Source organism: Alosa alosa, chromosome 1, assembly GCF_017589495.1.
Source record: "Alosa alosa isolate M-15738 ecotype Scorff River chromosome 1, AALO_Geno_1.1, whole genome shotgun sequence".
NCBI classification, from domain to species: domain Eukaryota; kingdom Metazoa; phylum Chordata; class Actinopteri; order Clupeiformes; family Clupeidae; genus Alosa; species Alosa alosa.
Genome location: NC_063189.1, coordinates 10,307,005 through 10,321,405, shown reverse-complemented (window position 1 = coordinate 10,321,405; position 14,401 = coordinate 10,307,005). Strand labels below are relative to the sequence as shown.

At 43.2% G+C, this 14,401-nt stretch overlaps 1 protein-coding gene across 7 annotated transcripts in view; it reads left to right on the top strand.

Moving 5' to 3' along the window:
- LOC125293577 (coiled-coil domain-containing protein 178) overlaps positions 1-14,150 on the top strand; it is a 28,680-nt gene extending 14,530 nt beyond the window's left edge. For 5 of the 7 annotated variants that reach the window (XM_048241909.1, XM_048241831.1, XM_048241760.1 and 2 more), the window contains exons 18-20: positions 3,068-3,217; positions 6,226-6,360; positions 13,423-14,150. In XM_048241909.1, coding sequence (XP_048097866.1) covers positions 3,068-3,217; positions 6,226-6,360; positions 13,423-13,575 — 438 coding nt within the window. In that variant the 3' untranslated portion in view covers positions 13,576-14,150. Of the gene's footprint in view, positions 1-3,067; positions 3,218-3,576; positions 3,655-6,225; positions 6,361-13,422 lie in introns of those variants that run through there. The other 2 variants (XM_048241978.1, XM_048242065.1) reach the window with 2 other exon arrangements.
- Positions 14,151-14,401: the final 251 nt, after the last annotated feature.

The following is a 14,401-nucleotide window of genomic DNA, read 5'->3' as shown; positions in this document are numbered from 1 at the left end:
CACACACACACACACAATCTTGATCCAGCCCTCCTCCCACGCCATGTCTCTTCATGCCCAGCGTCCCCTAATGCGATCAGGGCCAGTGTTTGGAGCGAATAAAGTAAACAATGCAAACTGCCGACACCATCAGTTTCTTATGGGCAATGAAGTGTAATTTGTTCCATTTACACTTCACAACCACGTCAGATGGGCTTTGTCAGTGCTGCATGGAGTAATTAAAGCTGAAATCAATAGCAGGCATTTGTCATGTTTACAGCCCTTCTTTCAGCTGGGTTAAACTCATCAGTTTAGTGCTGTTCGGTTTTACTGCAGAGACACACTTCATTATTTCTACAGGTACAGTTGAGATATTCAGTCACGCCGCCGATGGCTTGGAAATGGTCTGGAGATGAGAAGGGGCAGGCAGAAAACAGACAGTTATTTATTGTAATGTATTTGCATGCTCTCCTGAATAATATACGATTATTAATGTCTGGCTGTGTCCTGTGCCCCAGTTAATGCTGGGAGTGTATGAGCACACCAAGACACATTTACGCACATTTGTATGTAATATACACAAACACACACACACACATTGAGTTTCTTACTTTCTTTGTCTCTTATATTGCACACTAGCACATTTTCACACATGTTCTTGCAATCCCCTCACTCAATGGTTTAACATGTCAACAGATAGCATGCACTCCCTCATAGATATACTTTGTTTCTTCCTTTCTCTATATATCCCCTCTCAAAGATGAGCCATTTAAACCATGCAAATATATAAACAAACCATTTTAAAATTGAGCTTATCACAGCTTGAGGGGATTTTTTTTACTTTATGCTATTTTTCAAGATGCGTCACTGCCATCCAACTCAACATAGAGCCAAAGCCAGTGTGTTTCAGACATGTCCAAAGCGGCCCTTCCAGATACTCTGAGTGTTGCAGCACTCCATCACATAACCCTCTTACCTCTCTCTGGAACACTGGGCCATGTCCTGCTCATGGGCTCCTTCTCTCAGACTCCACCCTGGTCTCCCACAAGACGAGCCATACGCTCTCACAAAACACCCTCTAATATCTGTGCCGTCTCCAGCCTCTCACCACAACACACTCTCAGTATACTGTATAATGGCATACAGTTGTATAGTGTGTGGATTTCAATGGCCTGTAGTGTATCTAGACTGGAGTGCAAGTAATAAATTGGACATTGAGATAGTTGCAGTGGTATGCAGTGATTACCTACAGTACATTTTACAGGACGGTTCATGAATATTGATGAGTCAGTACTGTCATTATGCACACCACAGTTTGTCAAATGGGAGAGAGAGGCTGACGGCACCAGCCTTAGGAGTGTCTCAAGGAAGCGTTCTCCCTTCACTGGGTTACACGGTCCAACTTTAATACACTTCATTTCTCTAGTCAGACTTTCTGATTGATTCATAAGCCAGATCAGGTGGACAGGTGCAGGACAACAGCAAAAATCTGTATGGCCAAGGAGTTGAGTAAATGGCTAGCAGTAGATCTTCCTCTTCTACAAATTCTTATATTTTTCTGTCAAGGCTTGTGGGATGCATGCATGCATTTGTAAGAATGCTTTGTCTTATTGTTGTGACACAGATGACTCCTCGATGTGCCTTTTGAAAGCCATTGAGTGTCCTGTATTCCTGCCTTAGTCTATGTAAGGGATAATGTATAAGACGCCGGTCATTATTGGGAAAAATAGATGTACCGCAGAGCGGTACAAAATATGACCGCCGCCCAGTCCAGCACATTTTTTCTAAAAGGCCTATATGATTCTGTCTCACTAAATAGCATTATCCACACTCAATTCTCACTGGTATCTGCTAGACAACAAGTACCAAAACATTATTAGTTCATAGATTTCACATTTCATTTTATACAACCCCACCCCCATCTTGCCTGTTCATAATTCTGAGAAATTCTTGAATTGTGTGCATAGTGCGTGCACACGTTTATGTTTGTGTGTGTGTGTGTGTGTGCGTGCTTGTGTGTTTGTCTGCGTATGTGTGTTAGTGCATGTGCATGCATGCGTACATATGTCTACTGTGTGAGTATGTGTCATACGTATGATTACTGTGAATGTATGTGTGTGCGTGTGTATCTGTTTATGCACATGTGTGCACATGGAATGGGTTAACATGACCCCTGGAGGCAAACATACAGAAAAAAAATGGTCATCCTAGGCCCTACGGTTCTCAAGATATTCACAGAAAACTGTCTGCCCTACCCTCCTTTCGGGGGTCCAGTCCAGCGGGGGGGCTACAGATCAAAACGAAAAACGATGGTTCCATGCTATCCATGTGGGGTTGCATGCCCACCAAGTTTCGTGTACCCCGGTCTTTCAGTGTCCCGGGAATCCTTGACGGAAATTTGGACATGCGAAAAAGAAAAGAAAAAAAATCTGACTAAACCTAGTTTCGCTTCGCTGCGCGGCGGTCATAATAAGTCCCGACAGGGCGAACCGGACCCCGACGCGCAGCGGAGGGGTCTTGTTCCGCCCTGAAGGGACTTATTTTCCCAATAATGACCGGTGTTCTATACATTATCCCGCTTATTACACTTACTTTACAATACGAAATAATAAACTCCCCACGATATGACTTTAGCCTACATAGCCTAGCCTATTTGTTACTGTTCATCGTGGCATTTGCTGAGAAACAAATAGTTTGCAACAACACACGCTGAACTTGAATCAAACATTCTTTAGAACACAGCTGATCAACCGTCTGCTTTCACTTTTGAATGAAGTTCCAGTCCTTGTGTAGTGATATGAAATACCTGAATTAGAAGCACAAACTCCGTTGCCATTGACAGCGGTCATTATTTTTTTCAGAGGTCCTTTCCTCGGAAATAATGACTGCTAGAACTTTGGGAAATCCCATTCAAGTCAATGGAGCTTGCCTTGTGAAGAGCCGTGTAATAATGGGTTTTGTGTGGTCGAGGAAGACCTGTTTTACTTTATTCCACAGAGCCCAAGGTAGTCTGTACTCCTCTGATACCACAACACAGCCATATGTGCAAACCCTTGTTCTCACAGTTCTTGCTTGTGTGTGTGTGTAGGCTGATCTAAGGGAGGCCCTGAAGGAGAATGTGAGGTTAGCCAACGAGTACCGTGTCCTACAGAAAGTCCTGATTAGCGCCAAGCGAGAGGCTGTGTTTGTTTTTGACGAGAAAAACCGGGCAGAAGTGTCATTCCAGGAACGCAAACAGGTAAATGCACACCCATCCATGTGAAGCCAAATTCATTTATGACTTTGTGATGGAATATGTATGACGCCCCTGTGTTACACTGGTCCTCTGCAGCATATACATGCATACAGGCGAATGAAGAAAAGATGACACGATCTATGGTAGGGTCATTCAGGGTGGTTCACTGGATCAAATCTGAGATTTTAGCATACCAGTAGCATGTACTTTATTTCCTCTGCTGATATGGATTATATGTTGGTTACAGAGTTTGCACTTAAACTTGTTTGTGTATGTGTGTGTATATGTATCTGTGTGTGTGTGTGTGTGTGTGTGTTTTTGTGTTTACTCACCAACCAATTGTGTAATTATTCACAAATCAGTATTCCGTCTCAGAAGAAAGGGGCTGGTGAACAGATAGGGAGCAGATGTGGCAGGGATGTGACGGCTGAGAGAGAGAGGTATATGCATGATGACACGAATTGCTGCACTCGGCACGGACTGTAATTTGTGGCTGGTTTTAGTTGGGCAGCCAGCGCGCAGGGCACCGCAGTAATCTAATCTTGATGAGATAAGTTTAGTGGAGGAGTGCGACAGCCACGCTCTAATGTAGGGCTATATAGGGTGGATTTTTTTTTTTCACCTGGGGGAGTATGGGGGAGAAGAGAGCTGTGGATGGCCGCACAGAGTAGTCATGTCCATCACTTTGGAACACTTTATGAAATGTGGAAGTTTTGGAAGTTTTTTTTCACTCTGCTCAAAGGTGGAAAAAAAAGATTGATTGCTAAGCTGAGCAAGATTTATGTGGAACGCGCTCATGCAGTATCATGCGTATCAGAAAATGCACACCAGAACTACATATTTCTGCTATTAGATGGCAATCTTTTATTTTTACCCACCACCTTTGCAATGAGTAAAACACATTGTTTGCTTCCCTATAAAAAAGACTAATACTTCTGTGAGTCCTCATCTAACTACATGAATGTTATCAAGTGAGAAATGCATGCAAAACTGAAATCCTGTGGACGGGATTTGCCACGCTCATGATCAAAGCCTGATTTTCTTTTACTCCGTATTCAGCTCTAACAGTTTGTTGTTTATTTTTCACTGACTTGGTCTTCTTTCTCTTCTGTTGAAAAAAATGTGCAAACCAGGGAATGTCGGTATTGTTAAATGTGACTCTGTATACAGGTCTGTAGCACATTTTAAAAATATATATTTTTATTGTAGATTCATGAAAAGCTTCTAACAGATATGCATGTTTCTCTGTTCATACTCTATGTCCTTATTTAAGTCATCTGTGTGGTTATTGTTATAGCATATGCATAACTTATAGCTGTGTGTATATTGTCATGCGCTTATGAAGCCAGGATGTATGTACTGGAGGCTGTAATCGCATGCCTGTCCTTGTGTAGGCAGAGCTCTAAAGTGAAGTTGAGCACAGAGATTTCAGATGGACTGGTTAGGGTACATGTAGTGTGTTCTTTACAAGCGAGTGCATATTCTTTGGAAGTCAAGAGACAGGTGAGAGGAGTGGCTGAATCCATGAATCCATCAAACCACACTTAACTGCGGTACCTCTGCACAAACAGACACCAAGCCTTACATGAGCAGCGGTATTGCAAAACATAGCTGCTACAAAAATTCCTTTTATAACAAAGTAGAGATTTTGTTATTGCTGTGCTCTGTATGGTTAGTTACATAGTACACATTTAAAGAAACTCACAAGAAGTTTCTAAAGTTAACCTTGGCAGTCTGTTGTGCGGTGAACTCCTAGGCCCTGGCTGGCAGTAATCCTCAGTGTCCTCTCCCTATGGCACCCCACAGGCTGCATCCCACGGCTGACACCAGTGCATCCAATTTGGGCGCTCAACCAAAGAATATGTCCCTCTAATCAAACATTTTAGGACATCTAATCTATCTGCTGTGTTAAAGGCTCTAGGCTGGTGTGGCTGTCTACAAGTCCTTCCCCCCTTTTTAAATACTGTTGTTTAGTCAAAGTGTTAACGTTGGCTAGGTCATTTATGTAATGTTGGCTGTCATGTTTTTATCTGCTATATCCTGTAATACTAGGAGATACACTTAGGGTTCTCTAAAGGCTGCAGATTTAAGTATCAAATAGTCTTAGGTTCCATTTTACCTGTAAGAGTTTTTTTTATTATTGTTATTACATTTTAAATGTTTCCAGCATCAAACTCAACATCAACAGAAAATGAAAGCATGAAGCCTTTCAGACAATGGAACACTTTGTTCTATAAGCGGAATTCCTGTCTTTTTTCTCTCTCTCCCCCCCCCCCCTTCAGCAGATGATGGCTGAGCTAATTCTCTTTAGTTTTCTCATGCTCTGGAGAACACATTGCTAAGCAATGATAAGCTTAAGAGAAGAAAGAGAAGGGAGAGATGGGGGTGACACAGCAATGGCATCCCTCAATATAGCAGCGCTCCTTTTTCCCCCTCAAAACTGTGCTCAAATAATAAAGCAAAGCAGCAGCATGTCTCTCCAATGGACTCGGCATAATTTCTGCATTCGGTGGGGGGTTCATGACTTCTTTGTGTATGTGTAAAATATGTCTTGAGGGGGATTGGTATAAAGTTAAACTGGGTGAAGTAGAAATATTTTACTCATCAGCTTTGCAGTCACAGAGTTTGCCTCGGCTAGAACAAAACCGCTGAAGCATTTAGAGAAAATTAACCCCCCATCCTGGCAGCCAGATGTGACTGGTTTCTGATGAATGCACATGGGTGGGCAGAGAAACCAAGAGACTGTGAAATTCCTGTCAGGCCCGTGTACTGCAGAATGGGCTATTGACTGCTTTCTCTATTTCCCTCCATCATTCTTCTTGAACACTGCCATTAATTTCCTCTCCTGCCTTACCAATTCCTCCTTTCTCTCTCTCTCGCTCTCCCTCTCTTTCACTATCCTCCTCTCTTTCTCCCTGTTTTTCTATCCCTCCCTTCTCTCTCTCTCTCTTGCTCTCTTCCTCGCTCTCTCTCTCTCTCTCTCTCTCTCTCTCTCTCTCACCTCCCCCCAGCTTTCTTTGTTGCAGAAGAGGATGCACAAAGCCATGGTGAAATACTTCAACCACCGCAGCCTCCACAGTCAAGCTGAACTGGCCTATTTCCAGAGCCTCTCTAATGCGAACAACCAGAAAATAACAACCGTGCAGGTAGTGTATCTGTAGAATAGTGCTGCACTGATACTTCCATTTGAGTGTTTTTTTTTGTTGTTGTTCGTTTGTTTCTTGGAGAGAACACCAGCATTCACACACAGGTACATCCACACAGGCCATTCTCAGCACCGTTGTGTCATGGGTTTCATTATACCTCTACATTTTATACAGTATACTACTAGATGTTATGGGCATGCTTTGCAAAGGTCCAACGTGCTAGGTATCGACAGATGACATGGGTCGCTTTGTTGCTACCACCCCAACGTTGTAGACACCTTCCTTAGCGACTCACCCTGGTGAATAAGGAAATTAATGATGTGTGCGGTGGGACCTCGCTAATGCACTGGTCTCTCTGTGCAGGCACACATACAGCAGCCGCTGCATATCAGTCTGAGAAAGCCAACATATCTGTCCCCAGTGCATTGAGCAAGAGCCCTCTTTGTGCTTTGCAGTGGTGCATGTGAGACATTTTGGTTTTGAGTGCAGTCAGACGGCCTGCTGGATCTTGCATCAGTCTTTATTCTAGAGCTCTGTAAGGTCATCTTTGAGTGGTGATCAGATTAATAGTTAACTCATCATTTATCATCACCCTGGAGTGCACAATGAGCCAGAAATCCCCCAGAATTTGCACATATATCCTCTTTAAGACTTGACTCTGAGAATGTCCTGCTCGTGTTTATTGACGGTGACACGGTTTGTCACAAATACACGCAGGTATGACCTTATGTAACACGCAGGCATATACAGCACCTATACTGACCGTGGCTCTGCCCGAGCGGGGTGTCCTCTGCTTCAGAGTGAGAAGCTGGTGGGAGCCTTGAGATGAGGTCGAAGCGGACGCGCTGATAGTGATGAATCTTTATGATGAGAGCTGTCCGCCGGAACCGGCCCAGCAGGTGGCTAGCGTAGCATATGTAGCCTTGCGTCGGGGGCTACACTCGCACGTTCGCGTTCACACAGCACGTATTGTGGCACTGCAGCCACTCAACAGGAGAGCACAAAGAACTCTGGTTTCCCCCAAGAACAAGCCTGTTGTCACCCACCATGTCAGCTCCATTATAGAAAGTGTGTAGCACACGCTCTGTCTTGCACTGTTACTATAGGACGTGTTACAGTCCAACAGATCAGTTTTCGCACAAGGTCATTTCACACTGATTTGTTCATTTTGAACTGAAATATATTAGAATATGTGTAGATTTCAGGACGCCTTATGCTAATCCTGACACAGGACAGTAACTTTATTATTAGAACACAAAGTATAGCAGGGCCTGTAGTGTCACTTACATCCAGTGGCTTGTCAACATCGGTGGCATTTCTGCATTGCATTGAAATTTGACTGAATTACTGGACGTGTAGGGCAGTGGCAGGAATGAGTCCTCTGTACAGTTCTGTATCCTGGCCGCTAAACTATTAAAAATGTCTGGCATCTCTACTTCAGAAGGGAATTATGTGTCATGTTCTTTTTTTTTTTTTTTTTTAAGAATTCTGTCTTCCTCGGTTCAGTTGAAGCCAGGATGAGCATTGCTGCATTCTTTTAGTGTTTTTTTTTTTTATTATTTATTTTTTTATGTCAAACACGTTCCATCTTTAATTTGGTTAAAGTGACAACAATCCAACACAAGACCGTGTTTCAGCCGAGGCCATTTTGCTGTCGCATTAGGCTTTAGACATTAGTGTAGCATTAGAGCCGTGGCATAATTGGCCGCACCCTGCGCCGCTGCAGAGTGGGCGCTCTTGTTTTGGTGCTGTAGTCAGAGCAGGCTTGTGCAGAAGTCAGGCGAGTGAGTGGAGCATGAAGGCGAGGAGTTCTCAGGGATCCGCCGAGTGTGAAGGACATGCAGGCAGTAGTGCCGTCAGAGATCCTCTCAGGGCAACCCCCCCCCACACACACACACACACACACACACACACACACACACACACACACACACACACACAGGGACCGAAACACATGCGCACACGCATGCGAACACACACACACACACATACACATGCACACACATACTCATATGCACTCACTCACTGACACACACTCTCACACAGTCACACACACACACACACTCACTACTACATGTACACATAAGAACGTGCATGCACCCACACACAAGCACTCAAATTACTACTCCACACACATTTGGAAAAGCATCCATCCACACCAACACACAAGACACACAGAAAATTGTGCTGATACACATCAATACTACAATCTAGAATCGACCCACACACACTCTCAAACATACACTTCAGACTCACTCACATGTATGCATTATGTGCAAAAACAATATATACACAAACATACACTCCCACCCTGCACACATTCATACACATGCACATACAGTATACACATAAATAGTGGCATGTACATACAACCATGGACACTCACTGCTATACCAGTGTTTCCCATACATTGACTTATTTGTGGCAGCCCACCACAATATCAACATTGACCACCACACAATGAATTTCCAGGTTGTACTAAATTGTGCTTAAATCTGGTTAGCACCATAACCACGCTGTGCTAATTTGTTAAAAACTGTTGTATTCAAGTTACAGTAATTCTGCAAACTAGGGATGTAACGGTATGAAAATTTAACCTCACGGTTATAGTGACCAATATTATCACGGTTTTCGGTACCATCGCAGCATTTTTAAAAATATGTTCAGAAAGCACTGATAGGCCTAGACAAGCTGAAACATTTTTAAAAAAGTGTCCCGTTCACTTTTTCCTTGGTCATGTTTAATTGGCTATATACTTATAGCTTAACTTACCCTACCATGACTTGGAGTTTGCTATTTCTGTTATTTGGATCCAATGAGTGAGACCAAAGTAAATGTTCGAAATAAAACTTTAGGCTACTGTATTCTCCTGATACTGTAACATGAGAGGAATGGATTTAATGTGGACGCGAACATAGAAAGACGCAGAGTGGCTACATGATACAGTGCACGTTTTGTGGTGAAAATGTTCCGCCTTTTAAAATCAAGTGGAGCCTAATCCAAGTCCCAGTTAAAACCATCAATTAGACAACAGAATTAGTAGGGTACCAGTTTTGTTTCATTGTACCAGGCCTACTGTATGTCAAAAGCAGGTTCGGATGAAGCTGGGTAATCAACCACAATAATTATGATATTTGAAATGAAAACGGTAATTGTTATCGTCAACATTTTTATCGTGGTTTACCATTATACTGGTAATCGTTAAATCCCTACTGCAAACCAACCATCACAAATGGAATTCAATTATGTGGGAAACACTGTATACTGAACTCTGCTACTATAAACACTGCACAAGTACAGTTTCAAGGCTCCTTAGAACAGATTCCTTAAAGATTAAAAAACAGGGATGTCAGACAATGTGTACCACACACATTCTGAATGGGCTTACTGTTGTTTTCCCTGAATGTTGAAAGTTTCTGGGTGTATTTAAAGAAAGGCAACACTGTACTGTCATTGACTAGATCTTCTTTATGGTGCCAGGTACTCACACAAGCAATGCTACAGTACCATTCACATGGTCAGCACATGGCCAGATAAGACACGTTAGACTAGAGACCGAGAAGCTTTTGTGAGACTGGCACCCATCAGTCTCTGTACAGCCCTAATAGGGCAGTGATAATCCACTCCTCCTACAGTGTCACTGCACAAAGTGGCATGGAGCCTGCACTTCCACCATCAGTAAACACATTCTGTGGGTTTACATGGGCACATTTAATCCGATTAGAATCAGATTCATGCCTCAATCGGAATAAAAATACTCATAAACAACTTGATCAGCATAAAAGTGCCCGATATAATTGGAATTTACTATCGGATTGAAAGGGGTGGTGTAGGCTATTCCTTTTAGAATTGGATTGAACAGCCATGTAATGCTTATGCAGATTCCAGAATGTTTGTGCATACTCATTACTTGTCTTGTACTGTAACATGAACAAACGTTTATTTTGTGAAAACAGTTGGTTATATAACAATTACACTACCAATGTAGTCCATCTCATCCACAGCCTAGCCAATTACAGTTTTTCTCAATCGCTTTAATGCTTGTATCAACTCTGACATCATGTTTTTAAAAACAATTACAGTTTTTCTTGATTGCTTTAGCCTGCTAAGGAAACTAGGATCCACTTGGTCTTCATGAACACTTTCTTTGCACAGCAGAAGTCATCTCTTGCGAAACAAAAGGAAAACATCTATTCACAGGTGGTATAGATTTCTTGCATAAGTCTGAATCTCCGATACACCTGTGTGAAACTCCTTTGCCTTGACCTGCTTAAGGAATCTGGGATCCACTTGGTCTTCATGAACACTTTCTTTGCACAGCAGAAGTCATCTCTTGTGAATATGTTCACACATTTTCATTGGGTTCACACATTTCTCACACCCTTTTGCAAAACAGTTAACACAGATGTCATTCAAAAACCCCAAACTATATTGGTTTTCCCGTGCTAAACAAAAGGAAAACATCTTTTCACAGGTGGTATAGATTCCTTGCACAAGTCTGAATCTCTGATACACCTGTGTAAAACTCCTTTGCACTATTCTTCAATCAGCAAACATTCATTATCCATAAGAGATGCCATGTCTGTTCTGTGTTGCTATCTGCAAGTATGGATCTAATGCACATTTACATGTAAAGAAACTGGGATCCACTAGGTCTTCATTACGTAACACCTTTGCACAGCATAAGTCATCACTTGCAAATATGCTCAAACATTTTCATTGGGTTCATACATTTCTCTACCCTGGAAATCCAGAGTTCTCGCGAGAGCACAATAGAACGAGACACTCTGGCAAAGAGCAATGATGCACGTTACTTTTACCCCAACATTCCGGGGAACCAGCTAAACTGATGAAGACAGTGCTGCAACGTTGGAGGACAGTACACATTGGTCGTAGTGTTATCTGATTGCGTCGAAGTCCGAAATAATTCAGAGTAAACATGATCGACTCTAGTGCGTGCAGTGATATTTTTAAATGTATGCTTGTTGCTGCCTCTCGAGTTGGGCCATTACATTGTTCTTTGCCAGACCCTTAGGGCCCGTCCACACGGAGACGCTTTTTAGGTTAAACGCAGAGGTTTTGCTTCGTCTTGGCCGAGCGTCCAAACGAATCCTGTAAACGCACTGCCCGAAACCGCACTTTTCTGAAACCTGGTCCCAGAGTGGAGAAATCTGAAACCGTAGCCCATTTGAGTTCGTTTAGACAGCGAAACCGCACATCCTGCTTGCGTATCGATGATGTCATTGCCACACCTCAGCTGCCCTGGACTTGCACTTATAGTATTGCCTAACAATACTAGTTTTCATACATGACATTACCTACGATTACACTCCGTAAGATAAATTACTAACGAAGGTTTTATAGCAATATTATAAATGTGGCGACAGAATAGCCTAGAACTTGGGTAAGCCTTGCGTTTAGTAGCCTAATTGCGGTGATAGCCAAAACTAATGTGAATCACGGACTATCCTACAACCAAAGAAAGTAAAGGTGATTAGTAGGCCTACCTGTGTTAGCCAAATAAAGGACGGGACTGCATCCTTCACAAACCGTAAAATAAAGTTTATTAGTTTTACAGTTGACAGTTCACCATCAGTCCACACAAACAATTCTGGTTTCCTTGCACTAGCCATTTTGTCAAAGCCTATTCTGTCTGTAAAGCACAAACTTTGGTCAATTTCTGTAAAGAAACAGTGCCACCTATAGGCCTGGGGTATGAAGTAACGTGTTGAGTCGTGTTGAGATGGATCCGTTTGGACGCAAATATTCTTGATGTAGGTTTCAGGGAAGACGGAGGAAAAAAATATCGGTTTCGTACGTGTGGACTAGCCCTTAATCTTTCAAGATTATCAGGGTTTGGATTTTCCTTTTCTCACACCCACAACATTTCTCACACCCTTTTGCAAAACAGTTAACACAAGAAATCTCGCAAGGACTCTCTACCACCTGTGAATGGATGTTTTCCTTTTGTTTATCACAGGGAAACCAATAGAGTTTGGGGTCTTTGAATGACATCTGTGTGATCTGTCGGATGTTTTCAAATGCAATGATTTCAATCCAAGAAAAAAGTGTGTATGTAAACAAGGCTATTGTGAGCCTGTGAGTTTTGCTTGCTAAGGGCATTCGAGTTCCATTCTCAGAGGCCTTGCTAAGGAAACCATGATGAGCACTCATAAGCATTACCCCACACACTACACACACACACACACACCACACCACAAGCACACATTCACACACACACATCACAGCCCAGCACGCCACAGGAGCATAATGAAGATGCACCATTCTGACACACTTGTAGACCTCACATTAGAACTCTCCTGGAGGAATGTCAGGTGTGGGAGGAGGCTGCTGAGATGAGGGGGTGGGGAGATGTCGGCGGGGGGCTGAGGGGGCATCGTGCCACGCCACGCCACGGCTGCCAAATCTGGCACTTCACTTTTTGTGTGTGTGTGTGCCTGTTATGCAAGTGTACACCAGGGAGGCCAGTATTTGACAATCGCTAACAACGAAAACGCAGTCGGAGAGTTGTGAATGGCCGGTAATAATTGGAAGAGACGCCCACTGTGCTGGTCCCATGGGGCCGTAATCCGAGATCTTGTTTCTGATATAATTGTTAGTCAGTGAATTTCTGCATGGCTGGGCCGGTCAGATCCCCAAGCTGGTTGACAGTGCAAGGCAGTTTAATAGAAAAACTGGTTGCTGAGGTTTTTTAAAAACAGAGCGGGCACTGAACCCGCACACACAGTTCACCAGGAGTGTTTTTGTGTCCCCTTCTCTTGCTCTTTCCTGCTCTCTCTGTCTCCCTCCCTCTATTCCTCCCTCCCTCGCTTTTTCGCTCTCCTCACACAATAAAAAAGCTGCAGACTACACCTCACTGCACCATCTGAGTGGGTTTGTCATGAAAGCAGAATATCAGTGTCGCTCTTTGTGTGTCTGTACCGCTGTTGGCTCTCTCTCTCCCTCCCTCTGTCTCTTTCCCCCTCAACAGCAACACAAGCTCTGCTTTTCTTAATTAGCCCTCTCCCATTGATTTCATTTGCCCCCCTTTTATTTGAACAGGAGGAGTTGTCAAAGGCAATTCAACGCCTCTCGGCTTTCCTGCACTCACTGACAGATGACTCAACTACCACCGGCGACGACGCAAACAAACAATCCGGCCCGGACGCCAATGGATTGAGCAGCGCGATACAGGCGGTTCAGATAGCGGTGTAATTGGAACCTCACCTGTGCCAGACAACTCACTTACTCCACCACGACTCGCTCCACACACACCCCTGCCCCTCACCCCACCTCCCCTTCAACACCCCCACCCTCCACCTCTCTAACCAGCAGCAAATCCATAACAATGAAACAGGTGACTTTCATGCTGCTGTCAGGAATGATCTAATTTTAGCTGGGTGAATGATTGCAATTGGCTTTGCCTCATCAGATAATTAATCTATGTCACCATTAATTGGAAAAGAGAATAATTACAGGCCATGTTGACAGAAATTCTACGCTCCTCCACATCTTCGAGATCTAATTACACCTGCTAAAGCCTGGTGACCTCGACTAGCAGTTAGTGTACCTCTGTAACCCTAAGTGTACTACTGGCACTGTGTCTGGCCAGCAACCGGGCAGCAAACCACTTCTCTTGCCGCTGTTGTTTATGCCCGGTTCTCTCGTCTCCTCTGAGAGCTGTCTCCCTCAATCACTTTTCAATATTCAATCTTAATTTTGTGGAAGTTTAGCATTTTCAATGAGCTGGAGATGAATGATTAATGAATAAATTTAAATGCTTCATTTTGTCCATGGATCATTAGTCAAGTCCTTTGTGGGAAGGACCTGAGAAAAGGAGTGAAAATTATTGAGACATTAGCCTGAAGCAATCCAGGGGTAAATAGTGTGCATGGAAGGATGTTGTACTCCCAGTATCCAGTGGCTTTCTAAAGAGCCCCCTTAGGAAATACACAAACTTTCAATTTGCAAGGTTTCACACAAAGATGAAAAAAAAAAAACATTTTCATTTTAGGAATGAGTTTTTGTCATTTGATTGCAA